We start from the raw sequence: 16,370 nt of genomic DNA on the forward strand, positions 1-16,370 counted from the left end.
ATTACAAAAATAGAATTTAACCGCATATTTTCAGTTCCTCTGATGCCAAATGATAATGAGTCTCAAAAGTTCTTTAGAAAGACCATAATATTTGTAGAGCTTTGTGCTTCTTGTTTCAACTACAGTGAAGAAGTATTAAAGCTTTGTGTGCACTTCTGTTCTAAACACGCATTCTTAGAGCATGCCCAATAAGTGTTGGAGCTGAGTTGGAATTAGTACCAAAGTTGTCTCTAACACAGAATACACTTTACTTTGGAAGAAATGTGGATTTCCTATGTACGTAGTTAACTTGACCATATGCTTGATTAGTAGGAATCTCTGCCAACCAGTTAACCAGGCAAAACTAGTCACGGTACAGGGTGTTTGAAATTACCTTGGCGTTCAGGTAATATATTTTGAAAGATGGATATTCTTTACCAAAGAATACATGCTGTGTTGTAGTGCTCTGACTACTCAGGCTCTGTCAACTAATGGCACTGGGTTTAATGTCAGAGGACTTGGTTTTAGCTCCAGTTCTAGAATTTGTGAAGCGTTTGTCCTTGAGAAAATCATTTAATATTTCTGTTCCTTGGTTTCCCCTTAGTTGATTGCTTCACTGTACCCCTTTCATAGTACCTCATATTGCAATTATTGTTTACTGGTATGTTTCCCATTCTGAAATTTGTTAGGTTAAATTCTTATTTGTTTTATCAGTAGTGCTTAGAACATAGAAGATATTGCAATGATAATATTTTAATGAATTATGTTACAGATTGGAAATACTACCACCTTAACCTTTTAATCGTATATTTGTATAGCACACTACACTTTTCAAAATATTTTCGCATATATTTTACCTCATACTTCACAAGGCTGTCATTTAGGTGGCCCAGACTAGAAACTACAGTTCCATGGGAATACCTTTCCTGAGCAACAACAACTAATTGAGTAGGAGAACAGGGACTGGAGCCCACCTTTTGAGCTATTCCCAAAGTTGTGCTACTTGCCTAATTTGAGCACAAATTTTTTCATAGGTCATTAGGTCCTTTTACTGCCTGCCAAATAAAATAACTTTTTTAGCACTCAAGTTTAATACTTTACATGTAGATATCTTACAACAGTTGTCTTAAAAGGGGAAAAAAAAAAAAAGCCCTGTTTAATAATCTGTAACACTACAATAATTTGCAGTGCACTAATTTGTTCTAGTATGGAAAATACATGTCTTTTAAGATGTTTCTAATTGCAATATATTTATCAACAATATTAGAGGAAATGAAACTGGATGGACTAAAATACAGACTTTTTGGATCCAAACGTCATAGGTTCAGATTGTTACTGTTACCTGTAATAGCAGTATATGACAACATTAGTTTCTTCGAGGACTGGGGGAAAGGCAGTGGCCAGATCATATCAGACCCCATAGATGTATATTCCCGGTGGGAATACCACTGGGAAGATATGTATGTGTGGGTGCAGTTAGCAGTTCTCAGACAATCTGCAGCAGAACTGTGTTGTTCTGAGTGGGATATGGATGTTTTCTCTCTAAAAACAAATAATGTGAGCTTTACTTCCAGTTAATAAGGAAAAGATAAGCCATTTAATGTTTTACCACAAATTTTTTCATAGGTCTTTAGGTCCTTTTACTGCCTGTCTGAGATTTGACATTAGTAAATTGGTTAAGGTTATGAAAATCATCAACTATGATTTAGTTTGAAAGCTTCCTTTTAAAAACATACTTCTTATGGTCTGATTTGAGGCTTGTGGATCATAAAAGGAGTGGTGCTGCAAGTAGATTGGGTGGATCAAAGGGAATAGGTTTAAATGTAAAGCTTGGAGGTTAGAAGAGACAAACTATAAAGCATTTGGAGATCTCTAAGGCTATTCTGGATTGGGCCTACCTAGTCAACAAAAAAGAAGACTATTTAGGAGTAACGAATAAAACTAGGAATTGTAGTAAATATGAATTAATTTTTAAGAGTGAAAAAGTGGAGAGAGTCCATTTTAGTTTTAGTAATTAATAGAGTTTTGTCCTGTTATGTGATACTGTAATTTTGATTGTAACATGATGGAAGGTATGTTCTTTGATATATTGATTACAGTTTAAGTAGTCAGATTCTTCCCTGTATAGAATGGGTGATGGCATATACAACCTTAGCTGACTTGGAAAAAGAGTAACTTTAGTTTTGCTGATAGGTTTGTAATAGTAGTGATGCTTCCCATCATTTGTTATTTCTTAAAGTGGTGGTTTTAAAATAGTAGTTTACTCTTGATGTGTACCTTTAATCTTTATGTCTCAGAGTACTTTATAGATGGTGATTATTTTTTATGACTCCTCTGAAACTAATGTCAGAATCACACAAGCCTTATTGAACTGTAGAGCAAAATAAAAATTAAAATTTGGTTTCTGAACATCTATTTGTTTTCTGGTGCCATTTAAGAAATTTTAAGGGGTGAGAAGACTAATAACTTCTCTCAGTGGCATGGTATGGAAAGTTGACAGTTCTTTATTTTGACCATAACTGAACACTTGGTTCTTTTCTTTAAATTGCAGAATGCCGGGTCTAAGTTGTAGATTTTATCAACACAAGTTTCCGGAGGTGGAAGATGTAGTGATGGTGAATGTCAGGTCCATTGCTGAAATGGGGGCTTATGTTAGCTTGTTGGAATACAACAATATCGAAGGCATGATTCTTCTTAGTGAGTTATCCAGAAGGCGAATCCGTTCTATAAACAAGCTCATCCGAATTGGCAGGAATGAATGTGTGGTTGTCATTAGAGTGGACAAAGAAAAAGGTAAGTGAGAAAGATACCTAAAATATAAATTTTAGATTTAAAATGGTTTATTTTAAAATATGTATTTTGTAAATGTCCAGTGCAGTGAAAAGGAAAAAAAATCACCTCCTGTGGTACTTAAATTTTTTTCCATACAAGGTTGTCTGGAAAGGATTCCAGTTCACTATCTAAGCAAGACCTTATGTTAGTAGAGATTTAATTAGTACAAGCACACCTTGGAGATTTTGCAGATAATGAAGTGAAGCAGGTCACATGAATTTATTTCCCAGGACATAAAAAAAGTTACATTTACACTATACTGTATTCTCTTACGTTTATGATAGCTTTATATCTAAAAAAGAGAATATGAGTAGCTTAATTAAACATGACAGAAACAAAGTGAGCATATACTGTTGGAAAAATGCCACTAATACACTTCCTAATCACAGAGTTGCCACAAACCTTCAATTTGTTTTAAAAACAGAGCTAGTTTTTTTGAAGCTTAATAAAAACAAGGAATGCCTGTTCATCCCAGGACTAGTTTTTGTTGGTCAGATAACTTGAATTTTATCCTCAGAGGTTATTAACATCTTGATAATGGACTTCTAGTTGCCCAAGTTAGGACAGGTAAACCATAGTACTGGTACTTTTATATTTGTTGGGTGCTTTTTTCTTGATTTAAAGCTAAAAATAATCAGCTTATTGGACAAGCATGGAAATGAGCCAAAGATAAGTGGATTTTAGAACTATTTTATATTAAGCTTTGAAAAAGCAATATAGTATAAACACCCAAAGTCCAGTATTAAATGTCTCTTTGGTAAGCAGAATGCTTATGACTCCCTGTTCCTATGGGATCTTTCAGACAGTGCTAAGTGAATATTCATTTTTAAATCATTAGATGCCTTTTTTTCTGGACACCATGTAAATCTTTACCTTTGTGAACACATTGTTTTCTAAATATAGTGTGCAGTAATACATTAAGTAGGTTTGAGTTTCAACAGACTTATATTTGTTTCAGTCATTTCACTATAGTTTTTTAGATGTTAGTTTCATATAGTTACCTTGTTACTTGAAAACCAGGCACATCAGTTAAATTTATCTTTTTGAATTGCCTCACCCAACCTAATTGATATTTCTGTGACTAACCTTATTCACTGTCCTACCTTGTATTTCTTTTTCTGTTATATAAAATATATATGTAAGAAGGAATCATATACATTTCCAACTGTAATTATACTTACGAAAGTATAATAGATACATGCAAAAATATTTTCATGGCATTGTTTATAAGTGTTAATTAAAAACAGACAGCAATCAAAACTATGGTTAAATAAATCATGACTCATCCATGCAATGCAGTTTTATACAGAATAAGGTAAATATTTTGATATGGAAAGATCTCATTGATAAGGGGGGAAATAAAGCAAAGTGCAGAAAAGCCTATAAAGGAGATCCATTTCTGATAGTAGAAGGTAGGTCCTAATAGACCTTTCATCATAACTGCTCTAAATTCTGGCTTTGGCCAACCAAAAGCAGGCCAAAACTGAAGGCAAATTGATAGTTAGAAAAAAGGAACTTCCCTGATAAGTTTTACACCTTTTTTGTCTGAATACAGACAGTCAAGTAGGGAAGCTAACATTTTAGAGTTGAATTAATAATTAACCTACTAAATTAAATAGTGTGAGAACCAGAGATGAGAGTTCTGGACAACCATAGCCTATAGAAAGTAGTTACAGGGATTGGAGAAAGAATAGCCCCAAATTTTACATATAAATTCCACTCAAGTCTGGTTGATCCTTGAACTACAAATCACTGGGTAGATTGTAAACAGCCAACAGGGTAAAATATCTAAACAAATTTCAGTTGCTTTCCACCTGGGAAAATAGAACCTATAGTTATAAACCCAAACAAGTTAACTGCCTGCTGTGCCAAAACGTCAGTATCCTTAAGAGGAACTTAAAGGGGGCCTCCCTGGTGGCGCAGCGGTTGAGTGCTGGGTTGCGAAGCTGCCTGCAGCCTCTGCAGCGCTGGTTCGATCCCCGGCTGCTCCCCTGCCACTGGAGGAGGGTCCCGCATGGCGCGCAAACCTCTCCTGCTGCCTGCTGCTCCCCTCAGCAGTGTACTTGTGAATTCTCTCACTCTCCCGCGCTTCTGACTGTACCCAGTGCTTGTGTAAATAAATAAATTAATTTTAAAAAAAAAAAAGAGGAACTTAAAGGAACTCAGAGTCTGTCACATCATCATTAACATTGTCTAAGATACAACCAAAATTGGTAACATTTGAAAAAAAAAACAGGAAAGCATGACCCATACAGAAGAGGAAAGACAATCTGTTGAGACTGACCTAAAGATGACCCTCATATTGGAATTCACAGATAAGGATTTTTTTTTTTTTTTAAGATTTATTTATTTATTTATGCAAGCACTGGTTACAGTCAGAAGCGCGGAAGGGTGAGAGAATGCACCAGAGCCAGAGCGGGGAGCAGAACAGGCAGACTGACGAAGCACACTGCTGAGGGGAGCAGCGGGCGCTACAGGAAAGGTCTGCGCGCCCTGTGGGACCCTCGCTGGGGGCCAGGGATCGAACCAGCGCTGCAGAGGCTGTGGGCAGCTTCGCAGCCCAGCGCTCATTCCTGCGCCACCAAGGGGAGGTCCACAGATAAGGGTTTTAAAACAGATGTTATAACTGTCTAAGTATCTTAGGAGCATGTGCTTGCAATGAATGAACAAAGTGAAATCTTAGTAGGGAAATTAGAAATTCTCACAAAGAACTAAATATAAATTCTAGAACTAAAAAGTATAATGTCTAAAAATTTCACTGCATGGACTAATAGCAGTTTGAGGATCACAGAAGATTCACTAAAACTTGGATTATAGTTCACTGGAAATGAGCCATTCTGAATAATAGGAGGAAAATGACCTATCAAATATGAAAAGCTCTGTTCAAAAGAAGAGAAGAAATTGTGGCCAAAAGTTTCCTGTATTTGCTGGAAAAATACACAAATTGGAGAAATTTGGCAAACCTCAAGCAGGATAAATACTACTAAGATTACATCTAAGCACATCAAACAAAAGACAGAGATAATGAGAAAATCTTGAAAGTAGCCAGAGGAAATGACAGATTAATTAAAGAGGAAGAGTCGTACAAATTACTGTGGCATTCTTAATGGAATAGTAGAGATCAGAGCATTGAATGACATCTTTAAAGCACTGAAAGAAAAGAACTGTCAAGCTAAATTCTATGCCTAAAGAAAATATTCAGTGAATGTAAAAATGAAAGTATTTCCAAGTAAAGAGAACCTAAGTCTTTATTACCAAATAGACCTACATTATAATAAATAGTAAGATGAATTTTTAAGGCCTGAAATGAAAAATATGTGGATAAATGTAAAAACCCGTTTTTCTCCCTTAAATTCTTTAAAATTCAAATAACTCCTTGTCTCAATATCTACCTTGGGGGTATTACTATATGGAGTTGGCTGAGTAATGACATGGATAGCCCAATGTCAGTGAAATAAAATTTTTACTAAGTTTCCCAAGAGATGGGGACATACTGTGTCACTCAGAGCCCCTAGAAATAACAATTTTGGTCAAGAGGCAGAAAGATCAAGGAGAAATCCTAAGCCAGAGCCTTAATTGAGGTTTCCACAAGAAACACAAGGCCCTCTCCTGACTCACCCACTGCTCCCCTCAGCAGTGTACTTCCGTAATCTGCCTGTTTTGTTCCCCACTCTGTCTCTGGTGAATCCTCTCACCCTCCAGGCCTCTGGCCTATTCCCCAGCTCTTGTATGCATAAATAAGAAAAAAAAAAACCTTTAAAAAAAAGAAAGAAAGAAACACAGGGCAGATTGGAGTAAGCAATGTAGGGTTGTTTTGGTTGAATAGTTTTGATAGGCCCGAGGCATCCAGCCTATCTGGTCTGGCTCTGGGTTGATTTTGGACAAAGGCAGTATTGGCTTGTTGTGAAAGTTTAATGAGATGGTTGGAGTTGTGGGCTCTTGATTGGTTAGTTAGTATATGAAATGCTGCTCCAGGTAAGCCCTTAGCTGTCTATGAAAAGACTGGTCTGGGAAGGGAGAGAGTATGGAGGGAATAGTCACCAATGATCCAGGACACAAATATCAGAGAATACAATTGCATTAATAAAATGCAGTTGACCCTTTGATGAATAGATGCCAAATAAACAAATACAGAATGTTTTGGCTAACATTCATTTGGATAATTAAAAATTACTAATTCCTGCAAGGAGGTCATAGAGAATACACAGTTACGTGATAATAAAGATGCATTTCTGAAAACCAAAACCTCATCTTGTACTTTCTCTGTGATACTATTTTTATGGGATTTTAATGGGGAATAAGTGTAAGTATCCCAACCAAATTTGTTACAGTTGTTTGCTGGCACCTGGACAGTTCATTTTTATGAAAATTTTCTTACACAGGCTATATTGATTTGTCAAAAAGAAGAGTTTCTCCAGAGGAAGCAATCAAGTGTGAAGATAAATTCACCAAGTCCAAAACTGTAAGTAGATTTTTGAGTCATATTAGTCCACTGTTGGGTGGATGTGTTTAATAATAATCAGTATGTTATATTCCTGACAAACAAAACTTACGTTTTTTGTAATTCTTTATTCCTGTTTCCAATTTTGTGTCATATAATTTGAAGACTTAATTTCGACTTAATTACAGTGTTTTTAATCTCATGTTGTTAGTTCCTTCAAGCACTGCTTATTTAATGTTCACAAATCCATGCAGGATGTTAGTGTTTAAGCTATTTTTGATTAAATTAACAATGGCTAACATCAGCTGATTTGACAATATATTGTTCTTGACTTTCAACTCTGATATGGAATAAGTATCACAGGAAAAAACCAGCAGGTATATGTTAAGAATGAGAAAGATTATATAAAAAATGTGTGAATCCAGGAAGGTAAGTCAAGTCCTATTATTAGATCCCTCCCCCTCATATCCTTCCCCACCACCCGTACCCCCAGTTTGTTAGTTATTTGTATTACTATTTTTTGCTAAAATTTCCTGCTCACTTATCCAGAGTAAGCACTAACGAAGCAAGAACCACCGTTTCTTCATTCTTCATGTTCTTTTTCTGTTCTCTTGCCCTTTTTAAATTATCCTTTATTCCCTAGATCCTTGATTCTTAATGGCACTATTTCCATTGTTTCTGTTCTTTGCTCTTTTGTGTCCTTTGCTCTCTTCTGCCATGTATATTATATTCATTCCTGTCCTCAACACAAAATGCCAAGAAAACTGTTCAAATAAAGAAAAGATTTTTAAAATCTTGCTTATTAACCATAGTAAAAAAGAATAAAAATCTTTTTAAAAACTATCAGACCATTTACCCGAGCCTTTCCCTTCATTTTAATAATGTGCTTACTCGTTTGTTTGGTGGTTTGTTTTTTTGTTTTGTTTTGTTTATAAGCAAACATGCTGGTTCTCTGTTTTATTTTTATTTTTCTTATTTTTTTTAAAAGCTTTATTTTTATACAAGAACTGGGGTACAGGCCAGAGGCATCAGCAAGATCCCTTTTTAGTAAATTCTTAGGACCTTACCACTCAGAATGTAGTCTCTGGACCAAGTTTTAGCATCACCACACAGCTGACTAGAATGCAGGATCTCAAGTCACACCAAGTTTGAGGATCCAAATTTGAGAACCACTGTTCTTGTTTCTTTCCCCTATCATATTGTCAAAATAAGATGGCAGAATGAAATACCGAATTTAGTACCTTTCCTCAGATTTCATGTGTAATTAGCACAAGAACCTCCTTCCTTACACTCTTTCTCTTTCTAAGCCCTTTGGTTTTAGGAGAGTAGAAAAATTGCTTGACAGCCATGGTTAGACTGGATAGGATTCAATGATAACCGATCAGAAAGATTACTAAAATCTCAGTCTTGGGTCCATGCTCTCATGAAAGGTAGTAGTCATAGCTTACATTTGTATAAGGGGATTTGTATGATGTTTTCCATTTATCGAATATGCTCTTTATATATATTTAAGGTTTCTGAAGTAAGGAGAGATACTAGTATCTCTCTTGTCCAGGTAAGGAAACATTCAGATAGGTTAATTATCCCAGAGGCAAGACTTGATCTGGTTTAGACTAGATTAGATTTATACTATTTTCTATAACTTTTGTTGTGTCCATTTAAATTATCATGGGAAATAAGATACTTCTCTTTGGAGAAAGAGTATGTGGTATGGCAGTCTTTTGTTGTTAAGTAATTATTGCAGTTAAACTAACCAGCAGTTTGCTTTTTATATACTATCTATTGAAATGTAAAACACCTAGTTTTTATAGATCTCTTACCTTTGAATTGTTCACCTCTGGATTTTGTTTGTAGGTTTATAGTATTCTTCGTCATGTTGCTGAGGTGTTAGAGTACACCAAGGATGAGCAGCTGGAAAGCCTGTTCCAGAGGACTGCCTGGGTCTTTGATGACAAGTACAAAAGACCTGGATACGGTGCCTATGATGCGTTTAAGCATGCTGTCTCGTAAGAACACCTTCTTGGCTCTGCTTCTACCTTGATATCACAACTGCTGGGTCTAGCACATGGGCTGAGAGCCTGACAATTAATCACACAATATCCATGTGTTATAAGTGCTTGCCAAATTTAGATTAGAATATTTCACTATAAAAGGCCAATCCTATATACCCAAGCCTATAGAATTTTGTGTAACATAGTTATATGCCTTCATAAACCAAATGGTCTCATCTCACACTGCTCCCTTACACATTTTTCTTTCCTATTTTGTTATTGTCCTAGGTGTCTTCAGGCCAATGTAGATATCTCATCTAAAATTAACTTCTCATCTACCTCAGTTCCTTAGAATTCAGTCTATGCCCCTTTAGCCAGTTTTCCATGTTGGCTTGCCCTGGTCTTATTATTATCAGGATTTGCCCTGCGAGCTGTGTATCATAACCTTTACTTCAGCGTTCTGTTCTTTTAACACAGCCTCCTGTTAATCCAGCTCCCACAGTTAGTTCTGTGCCATCTTAATTACTGTCAGGCTCTGATTCCAAACCTTTACTTTCTTCCTGTCTCTTCATTTTTTCCTGCCTTTTCTTGTTTAAGCATAGATATACCATGATCTATCTTTTGAACAACTTTCTTGCCAATATCATGAGCTCTTTGCCCTGTTTTTCCTTCTGTTACATCCAGCCCTTGATCCATGTTCCTGCCTTCTCTGTACTCAGAGTCTTCTGGGTGCTGCTAGGAAAAAACAGAATCTTGCAGGTTGGTGCCACTGTATATTCATGGTCCCCAGCCTCAGCTGGACCTTCTCTGCTCCTGGTCAGCTCAGCTCTTTGGGGACTAGCTCTTTTGGAGTTTCTCTCTTTCTCGGATACTCCTTTCATTTAGGTGGTGTGCTCGCTTCCTAGTTTATAAAGAAAATAGAAGCCATTGCTTCTTTCTTCCTCTATCGCAGCAAACTTATCTCCCTCTCATTTGTCATTACTTATCACACTGGGGTTCATATCTTTCTTTCTGTTAAATTAAGCCAACCTCCTTTGCCCAGGTACTGCTCAGGGATTGCTTGCTATCATTTTTTCCCTCTCTCGAGTCTTCAGCCTTTCCCTTTGTTGGTTTTGCACCATCAGCATAAATATATACTCTGATTTCTCTCACTTATACTAAAAAAAAGTCTTCTCAACTTTCCCTCTACTGTGTAGCAAACATGGCATAGTCTTCTTTTAACAGCCAGACTCCTTCAGTTCTCCGTACTAAGAGTCTCTTTTTTAATAAACTCTTAATCTCCTATTCCTGTCTAAATGTTAGTGTTCTTCAAGCATTCTCACTAGTCACTGAGGTTACTTTCTCAACCTTTGTGCTTCCAAAGGATATTGGTCCCCTGAACCCTCAGAATGGCCGGATGCCACGTGCTTCTTTTAGATCCTACAACAAGCCAACTCCAAATCCCTTCTAATTCACCTGTCCCTGCCTCCCTCACTCCTGTCCCAGGCCCCCCCATGTGACTTTCTTTTAATATCACATGGGAAAGGTGAAAATAATTGCTAACCTTTATTTAATTCTCACAGCAATTTGTGGTATAAGTGCTATTATTATCTTATGGGTGAGAAAATTGAGACAAAGATAAAATAATTTTTCCAATTTTACACAGCTAGCAGATGGTAGAGCCAAGACTCAAACCCAGGCATTTTGGCTCCACCCAGATTTTTGTGCAACTAATCGTTAAGCTCTGCTTTGTATTTCTGTTCTCTCTGACTTCAGTCCTGCACTCCTCTATCAGTATACTTTTTAACGTGGCTTGCTGTCATCATCTGGCCCTGGTACCTCTAGCATCCCTCTCCAGTTAACTTTCACATGCATTATTCCCTTTTCTTTGGACATTCTTCTTTTGCTTCATCAATCATGTAGTGGCCATCCAGGTTTAACTAATGCTATATATATATATATTTTGCTACATGTGCTTCATGATTTTTTATTTTTTTAATTAAGAAATAAAATTTCTGAGGTAGCTGTAAGCAGTATTTTAACCTTCCCAATCCATTTTTCCCTACAAACATCAGTGGTAACCACTATTCTGAAATTAGTATGAATCATTATTTTGTTTCATGGTTGTAATACGGTGTAAAGTACCTATATAATGGTTTTTGTGTCTAAAATTAATTGTCGTATCTTTCTATATCTCGCTTTTTTGTAAGGCTGTAATTAAGCAGGACTTCCCCAAAGGGATAAATTATACCACTCTTTATTTTCTATGTAGTGTATCATTGTAAGAATATACTTTCTCTGTTCCCCTATTAAGAGATATTTAGGTAATCTCCCCTATCCCTTCCCCCTGTTTTTGAAACAATTCTATAATGAAAATCCACATACATGTCTTCATAAATTTTCACGTTTCTAAGGTATATATCTAGGAATAGAATTGTTGGGTCATAGCATTGATATATACACCTTTAGATTTACCCAGTTTTGCTAAAGTATTCTCCAAATTGGTTCTACAATTTATATTCCCTCTAGCAGTTGTATGAGTGAGTGTTTGTCCTTTCATTCTCACCAACATTTGGTATACATCATCTTTTTTTTTCCTTAAGCCAAACTGGTGGATGTACAATTGTGTCTTATTTTAGCTTCCATTCTACTGGTTGTTGGTAAAATTAGCAGCTTTTCATAAGTTTATTGATCCCTCGTATTCTATGAAGCCTTTCTTCATTGCATTTGCCCATTTCCTGTTGGTTTCTCTTCTCGCCGTTTTGTAGGCAGCATTAGCTGAATGAAAATTCCCTCCCTCCATCCACATTCTTTTGCCTTGTACTTCTTAATCTATCCTTTTTAAGCCTGATGCTTGCTTGTGCCATTCCTTTTTTGATACATCATCGCTGCCTTTCTTCCAATAATTCTTTTGCTTGTTAAAGTCCTACCATTCTTTTAGTGATTTTTTTTTTTTTTTTTTTTTCATTTGTTCAGTAGACCCTGGTAACTGTGTTGTGGGACTTAGGAGAGTTAGATGAAATACCACTTTATCCATGAAGTCCTTCCTGGCCCTACTAATTGGAACTAGTACTTTACTTGCCTGAAGTGCAGGGATGCACTCTTATCTTTGAAATTTTTCTCCCATGTTGTTCTTTTTCCAGGATGAATCATAAGCCTTGAAGCAGGGACTGCTGGTTACATTGGTTACATGGTGTCAAATATATTAGGAGACATTTTAAATTGCTTGCTTTAGACAGATTGCTAATTGGATGTTTCCTATTTGTTATACACTGCTAAGTTTTTCACTTTTCCTGTCTCATTTAATTCCATAATCCTGTGATATTTCACAGGATTCATTTCTCTTTCATTTTACAAATTTGGAAACAGATCTAGAAAGACCCAATAAAACATTGTTATTAAAGTGCAGAGCTAAGATTTGAACTCTAATTCTGATACTAAAGCCTTACTCTTAAATATTCTCTGCAGTATTATATTTAATAATTGCAATTTATCAATAAAGTAACCCTGACCTTTTTTGCTGTTTTTTGATTTGGGGATTTGTTTGTTTTTTATCAGAGATCCATCTATTTTGGATAGTTTAGATTTGAATGAAGATGAACGGGAAGTACTCATTAACAATATTAATAGGCGTTTGACCCCACAAGCTGTCAAAATTCGAGCAGGTAAAGGATTTTTTTAATGATGTGTAAAATATTTTGCATGTATCAAAAAAGTTGTTAATAAGCCTTACCAAAGAATATGTTCCTACATCAACATCTGTACATTTTTCTAAAAGCTTATTTTTTATAACAGAAAAACATTATTTCTACTTCTGCTGAATTGTGTATTTAAATCAACTCAAATGAAAACTGATTTGTGTTCAGCTAACCTTAAGTTAGCCCTTTTTTAAAAAAACAAAGGGGAGTTTATTTTGGTTTAGTGTAAAATTTAAAGTATTCTTAGCCTGTTTATTGTTTGTTTGTTTTTTTTTTTTAAAGATTTATTTATGTATGCTTACAAGAACAGGGTACAGGCCAGAGGTGCAGGGGGTGAGAGGATTCACCAGAGACAGAGTTGGGAACAGAACAGGCAGATTGACTGAAGTACACTGCTGAGGGGAGCAGCGGACAAGACAGGAGAGGTCTGCTGTGCCATGTGGGTGGCTCCCTGGCTGGCCAGGTATCAAACTCTTGCTGCAGAGGCTGTGGATAGCTTCATAGTGCTTGCGCCACCAGGGAGGCCCTCATTGTTTGTAATGTATTCTTTTAAGACATTTTTCCTATACACATATGCTATTTAGGAATTATGCGGTGTATATTTGGATTTAATTTTTTATTTTTACAATAATGGAATCATACTATGTAAGTTTTTTCTGACTATCGTTTTCTACTTGGTGTATCATAGCTGCCCTTTCATGCAGAGCACAGGAACCTTCTCATTCTTTTTAATGGCTAGGTAGTACTACATACACTGATAAATCTTAACAGTAACCACTGCCCTCTTAAAAGAACATTTAGGTTGAGCCAGTTTTTAATATTAAAAAAAAACTACAAATTAACACCCTTATACATGTGCACTTATTTATATGTAAGTGTTCTGTGAAGGTTCTGTAAAGCAAACTTTTTTTGAGAAATTTTTGGTGTAAAATTTTGAATTTTTATAATTTCAGATATTGAAGTGGCTTGTTATGGTTATGAAGGCATTGATGCTGTGAAAGAAGCCCTGAGAGCAGGTTTGAATTGTTCTACAGAAACTATGCCCATCAAAGTGAGTCATCGGTTTTCTCCCTTGCTGCTGCACAGCCCTCTAAGCCAAGTCAGATGTTTTTTATGATTTTATTTCTTAGCAAATATTATGAAAAGTTGTAATATTTCTAGGGTATATTTACAACTTATGCCTAGACTTTTTGTTGTAGCTACTGCTGTTGTCATGGGGTGGGGTGGGGTGGCTGTTGGTATTTAGAAGACTCCTTTACAGTAAAAAGGATTATGTGTGCCCATAATGCTCATAGAGTCTTGAAAGTATTCTCTCATATTCACACAACTTTTAGGTGGTTTGGTCTGAATTATTTGTTAGTAGTAAAATTAACTGGGTGATGGTTGTTCAGAATCTCTTAGAAGAATTTCTTTTATCAGTTTAGGACCAAATAGGAATTTTTGTTTGTTTAGTGACAGGTTATCTGTTATGCTGATGATGTCTAGGATTAGTTCAGCCACCAGACACCCAGAAGTCATAATTCTTCATACTTGGTATTGCAGTGCATTGTTTATACTACAGGGTTAAATTACTTATCATTTAGCTTTTGTTTCATTAACAAGCCACTCCAGATTCCTGTCCTATTGAGTTTTGGGGTGATTTGTTAAGGCAGCAGATTAACAAAGCAATTCTCAGACATCCCAATAGTTAGGTGTTCTGTAGGTACATTCATAATTAAATTTTTGTCTTTCTTCCATAGATTAATCTAATAGCTCCTCCTCGGTATGTGATGACTACAACAACCCTGGAGAGAACAGAAGGCCTCTCTGTCCTCAATCAGGCTATGGCTGTTATCAAAGAAAAGATTGAGGAAAAGAGGGGTGTCTTCAATGTGCAAATGGAGGTGAGATTAATACTATTTATGCCTTGTTCTAAATTTTTTTTTTTTTTTAAGATTTATCTATTTATTTATACAAGCACTGGGTACATTCAGAAGCGTGGGAGGGTGAGAGAATTCACCAGAGCCAGAGCGGGGAGCAGAGCAGGCAGAAGGACTGAAATACACTGCTGAGGGGAGCAGCGGGCGGCAGGAGAGGTCTGCACGCCATGTGGGACCCTCCTCCGGTGGCTGGGAAGCAGCCGGAGATCAAACCAGTGCTGCAGAAGCTGCGGGCAGCTTCGCAACCCAGTGCTCAACCGCTGCGCCACCAGGGGGACCCTCCTTGTTCTAAAATTTTTAAGAAATTAAATCATTTAAATGATTTATATTCTAAAATCATAATCATTGCCTTTTAGTTTTAAAGATACATTGAAGATCATGACCCTGATAAGCATAAAGTAACCACTGTCTCAGTGGGTTCCTAAAAGGACTTTTTTTCAGTAAATAAAAACTGTTTTGTACAATGGGTATTCAGGACTATGAAAACTTACGGTGTTAGGTTTCTCTTCCCCAGCCCTACTGCCAGGAGGGAAAAAATAGACAATGAAAATGAGTGAATAGCTATTGTGAGAACTTAATGTGGAATGCTTAAAATTTGATCTCAGGATTTAGAAACAAGTCATCTCCTGTATTTTCCTCATATACTAATATTACATACATATAATTATTCCTTCTGTGGAAAGGAATAGTAATTTATTCTGAACCCAAAAGATGCAATTTTACAGGACATCGTTTTGTGGGTTCAGAGGATGCAATCACCGAGATTATTTTCATTTTGAGTTTGTAAAAATAACAGAAAATAGTATTCTATTTTGATGTATGCAGTATGCACATTTCTTTTTTCTATTTTTTTATTCTTGTACATTTCTTTTGTTAAGAAATTGATTAGTGATGTGTCATCACTCAAAAGTGAACATGTACAGCAAAGTTGTCAGAAAGCAAAGTGTTTAAGAGAAAAATAGTAGGCAGTAATAGTAATTGACTTTGCATTTGTGTACTGTTTAACTACTTTGCTTTGAAATTATGCCTCTGCTTCCACAGCCCAAAGTGGTCACAGACACAGATGAGACTGAACTTGCAAGGCAGCTGGAAAGGCTTGAGAGAGAGAATGCAGAAGTGGATGGAGATGATGATGCAGAAGAAATGGAAGCCAAAGCTGAAGATTAACTTTGTGGAAAACAAGAGTCCAGTTTAAGGAATACAAAACAGCCCTTCTTGCTGTAAACCCTAGACTTGAAAGTTTTCCAGTATTGAAAACTTCAAAGCTGAATATTTTTTATTTCCAAGTATTTAAATGTTCCAACAGACCAAATGCCCTCCTGAATGCCAGCTGTTTTCACACATTAGCTCCAACACATTGAGCACTTTTTGAGGGAGTGGCTTGATTTTACTAGAGACAAATATTTAAAAGTCATAAAATTGGGCTTGTGATTCCCATTTCTGATGTCTCCAGATTGGCACCCCTTTGTAGTTTAGTGCCTCCATGAGATTTCCAGAGGCACCCAAAGCAAATAGTCTGAGCCTTTCTATA

At 36.3% G+C, this 16,370-nt stretch overlaps 1 protein-coding gene across 1 annotated transcript; it reads left to right on the forward strand.

Annotated features, from left to right (window-relative positions):
- Positions 1-2,531: 2,531 nt before the first annotated feature.
- On the forward strand, positions 2,532-16,006 carry EIF2S1 (eukaryotic translation initiation factor 2 subunit alpha; the record flags this gene model as incomplete). Its single annotated transcript, XM_084241324.1, has 7 exons — positions 2,532-2,772; positions 7,194-7,273; positions 9,107-9,258; positions 12,781-12,887; positions 13,874-13,971; positions 14,660-14,803; positions 15,881-16,006. The coding sequence occupies 7 exons, from the start codon at positions 2,532-2,534 to the stop codon at positions 16,004-16,006; spliced, it is 948 nt and encodes a 315-aa protein (XP_084097450.1).
- Positions 16,007-16,370: the final 364 nt, after the last annotated feature.

Source organism: Talpa europaea (genome assembly GCF_964194135.1).
Source record: "Talpa europaea genome assembly, chromosome: 8".
NCBI classification, from domain to species: domain Eukaryota; kingdom Metazoa; phylum Chordata; class Mammalia; order Eulipotyphla; family Talpidae; genus Talpa; species Talpa europaea.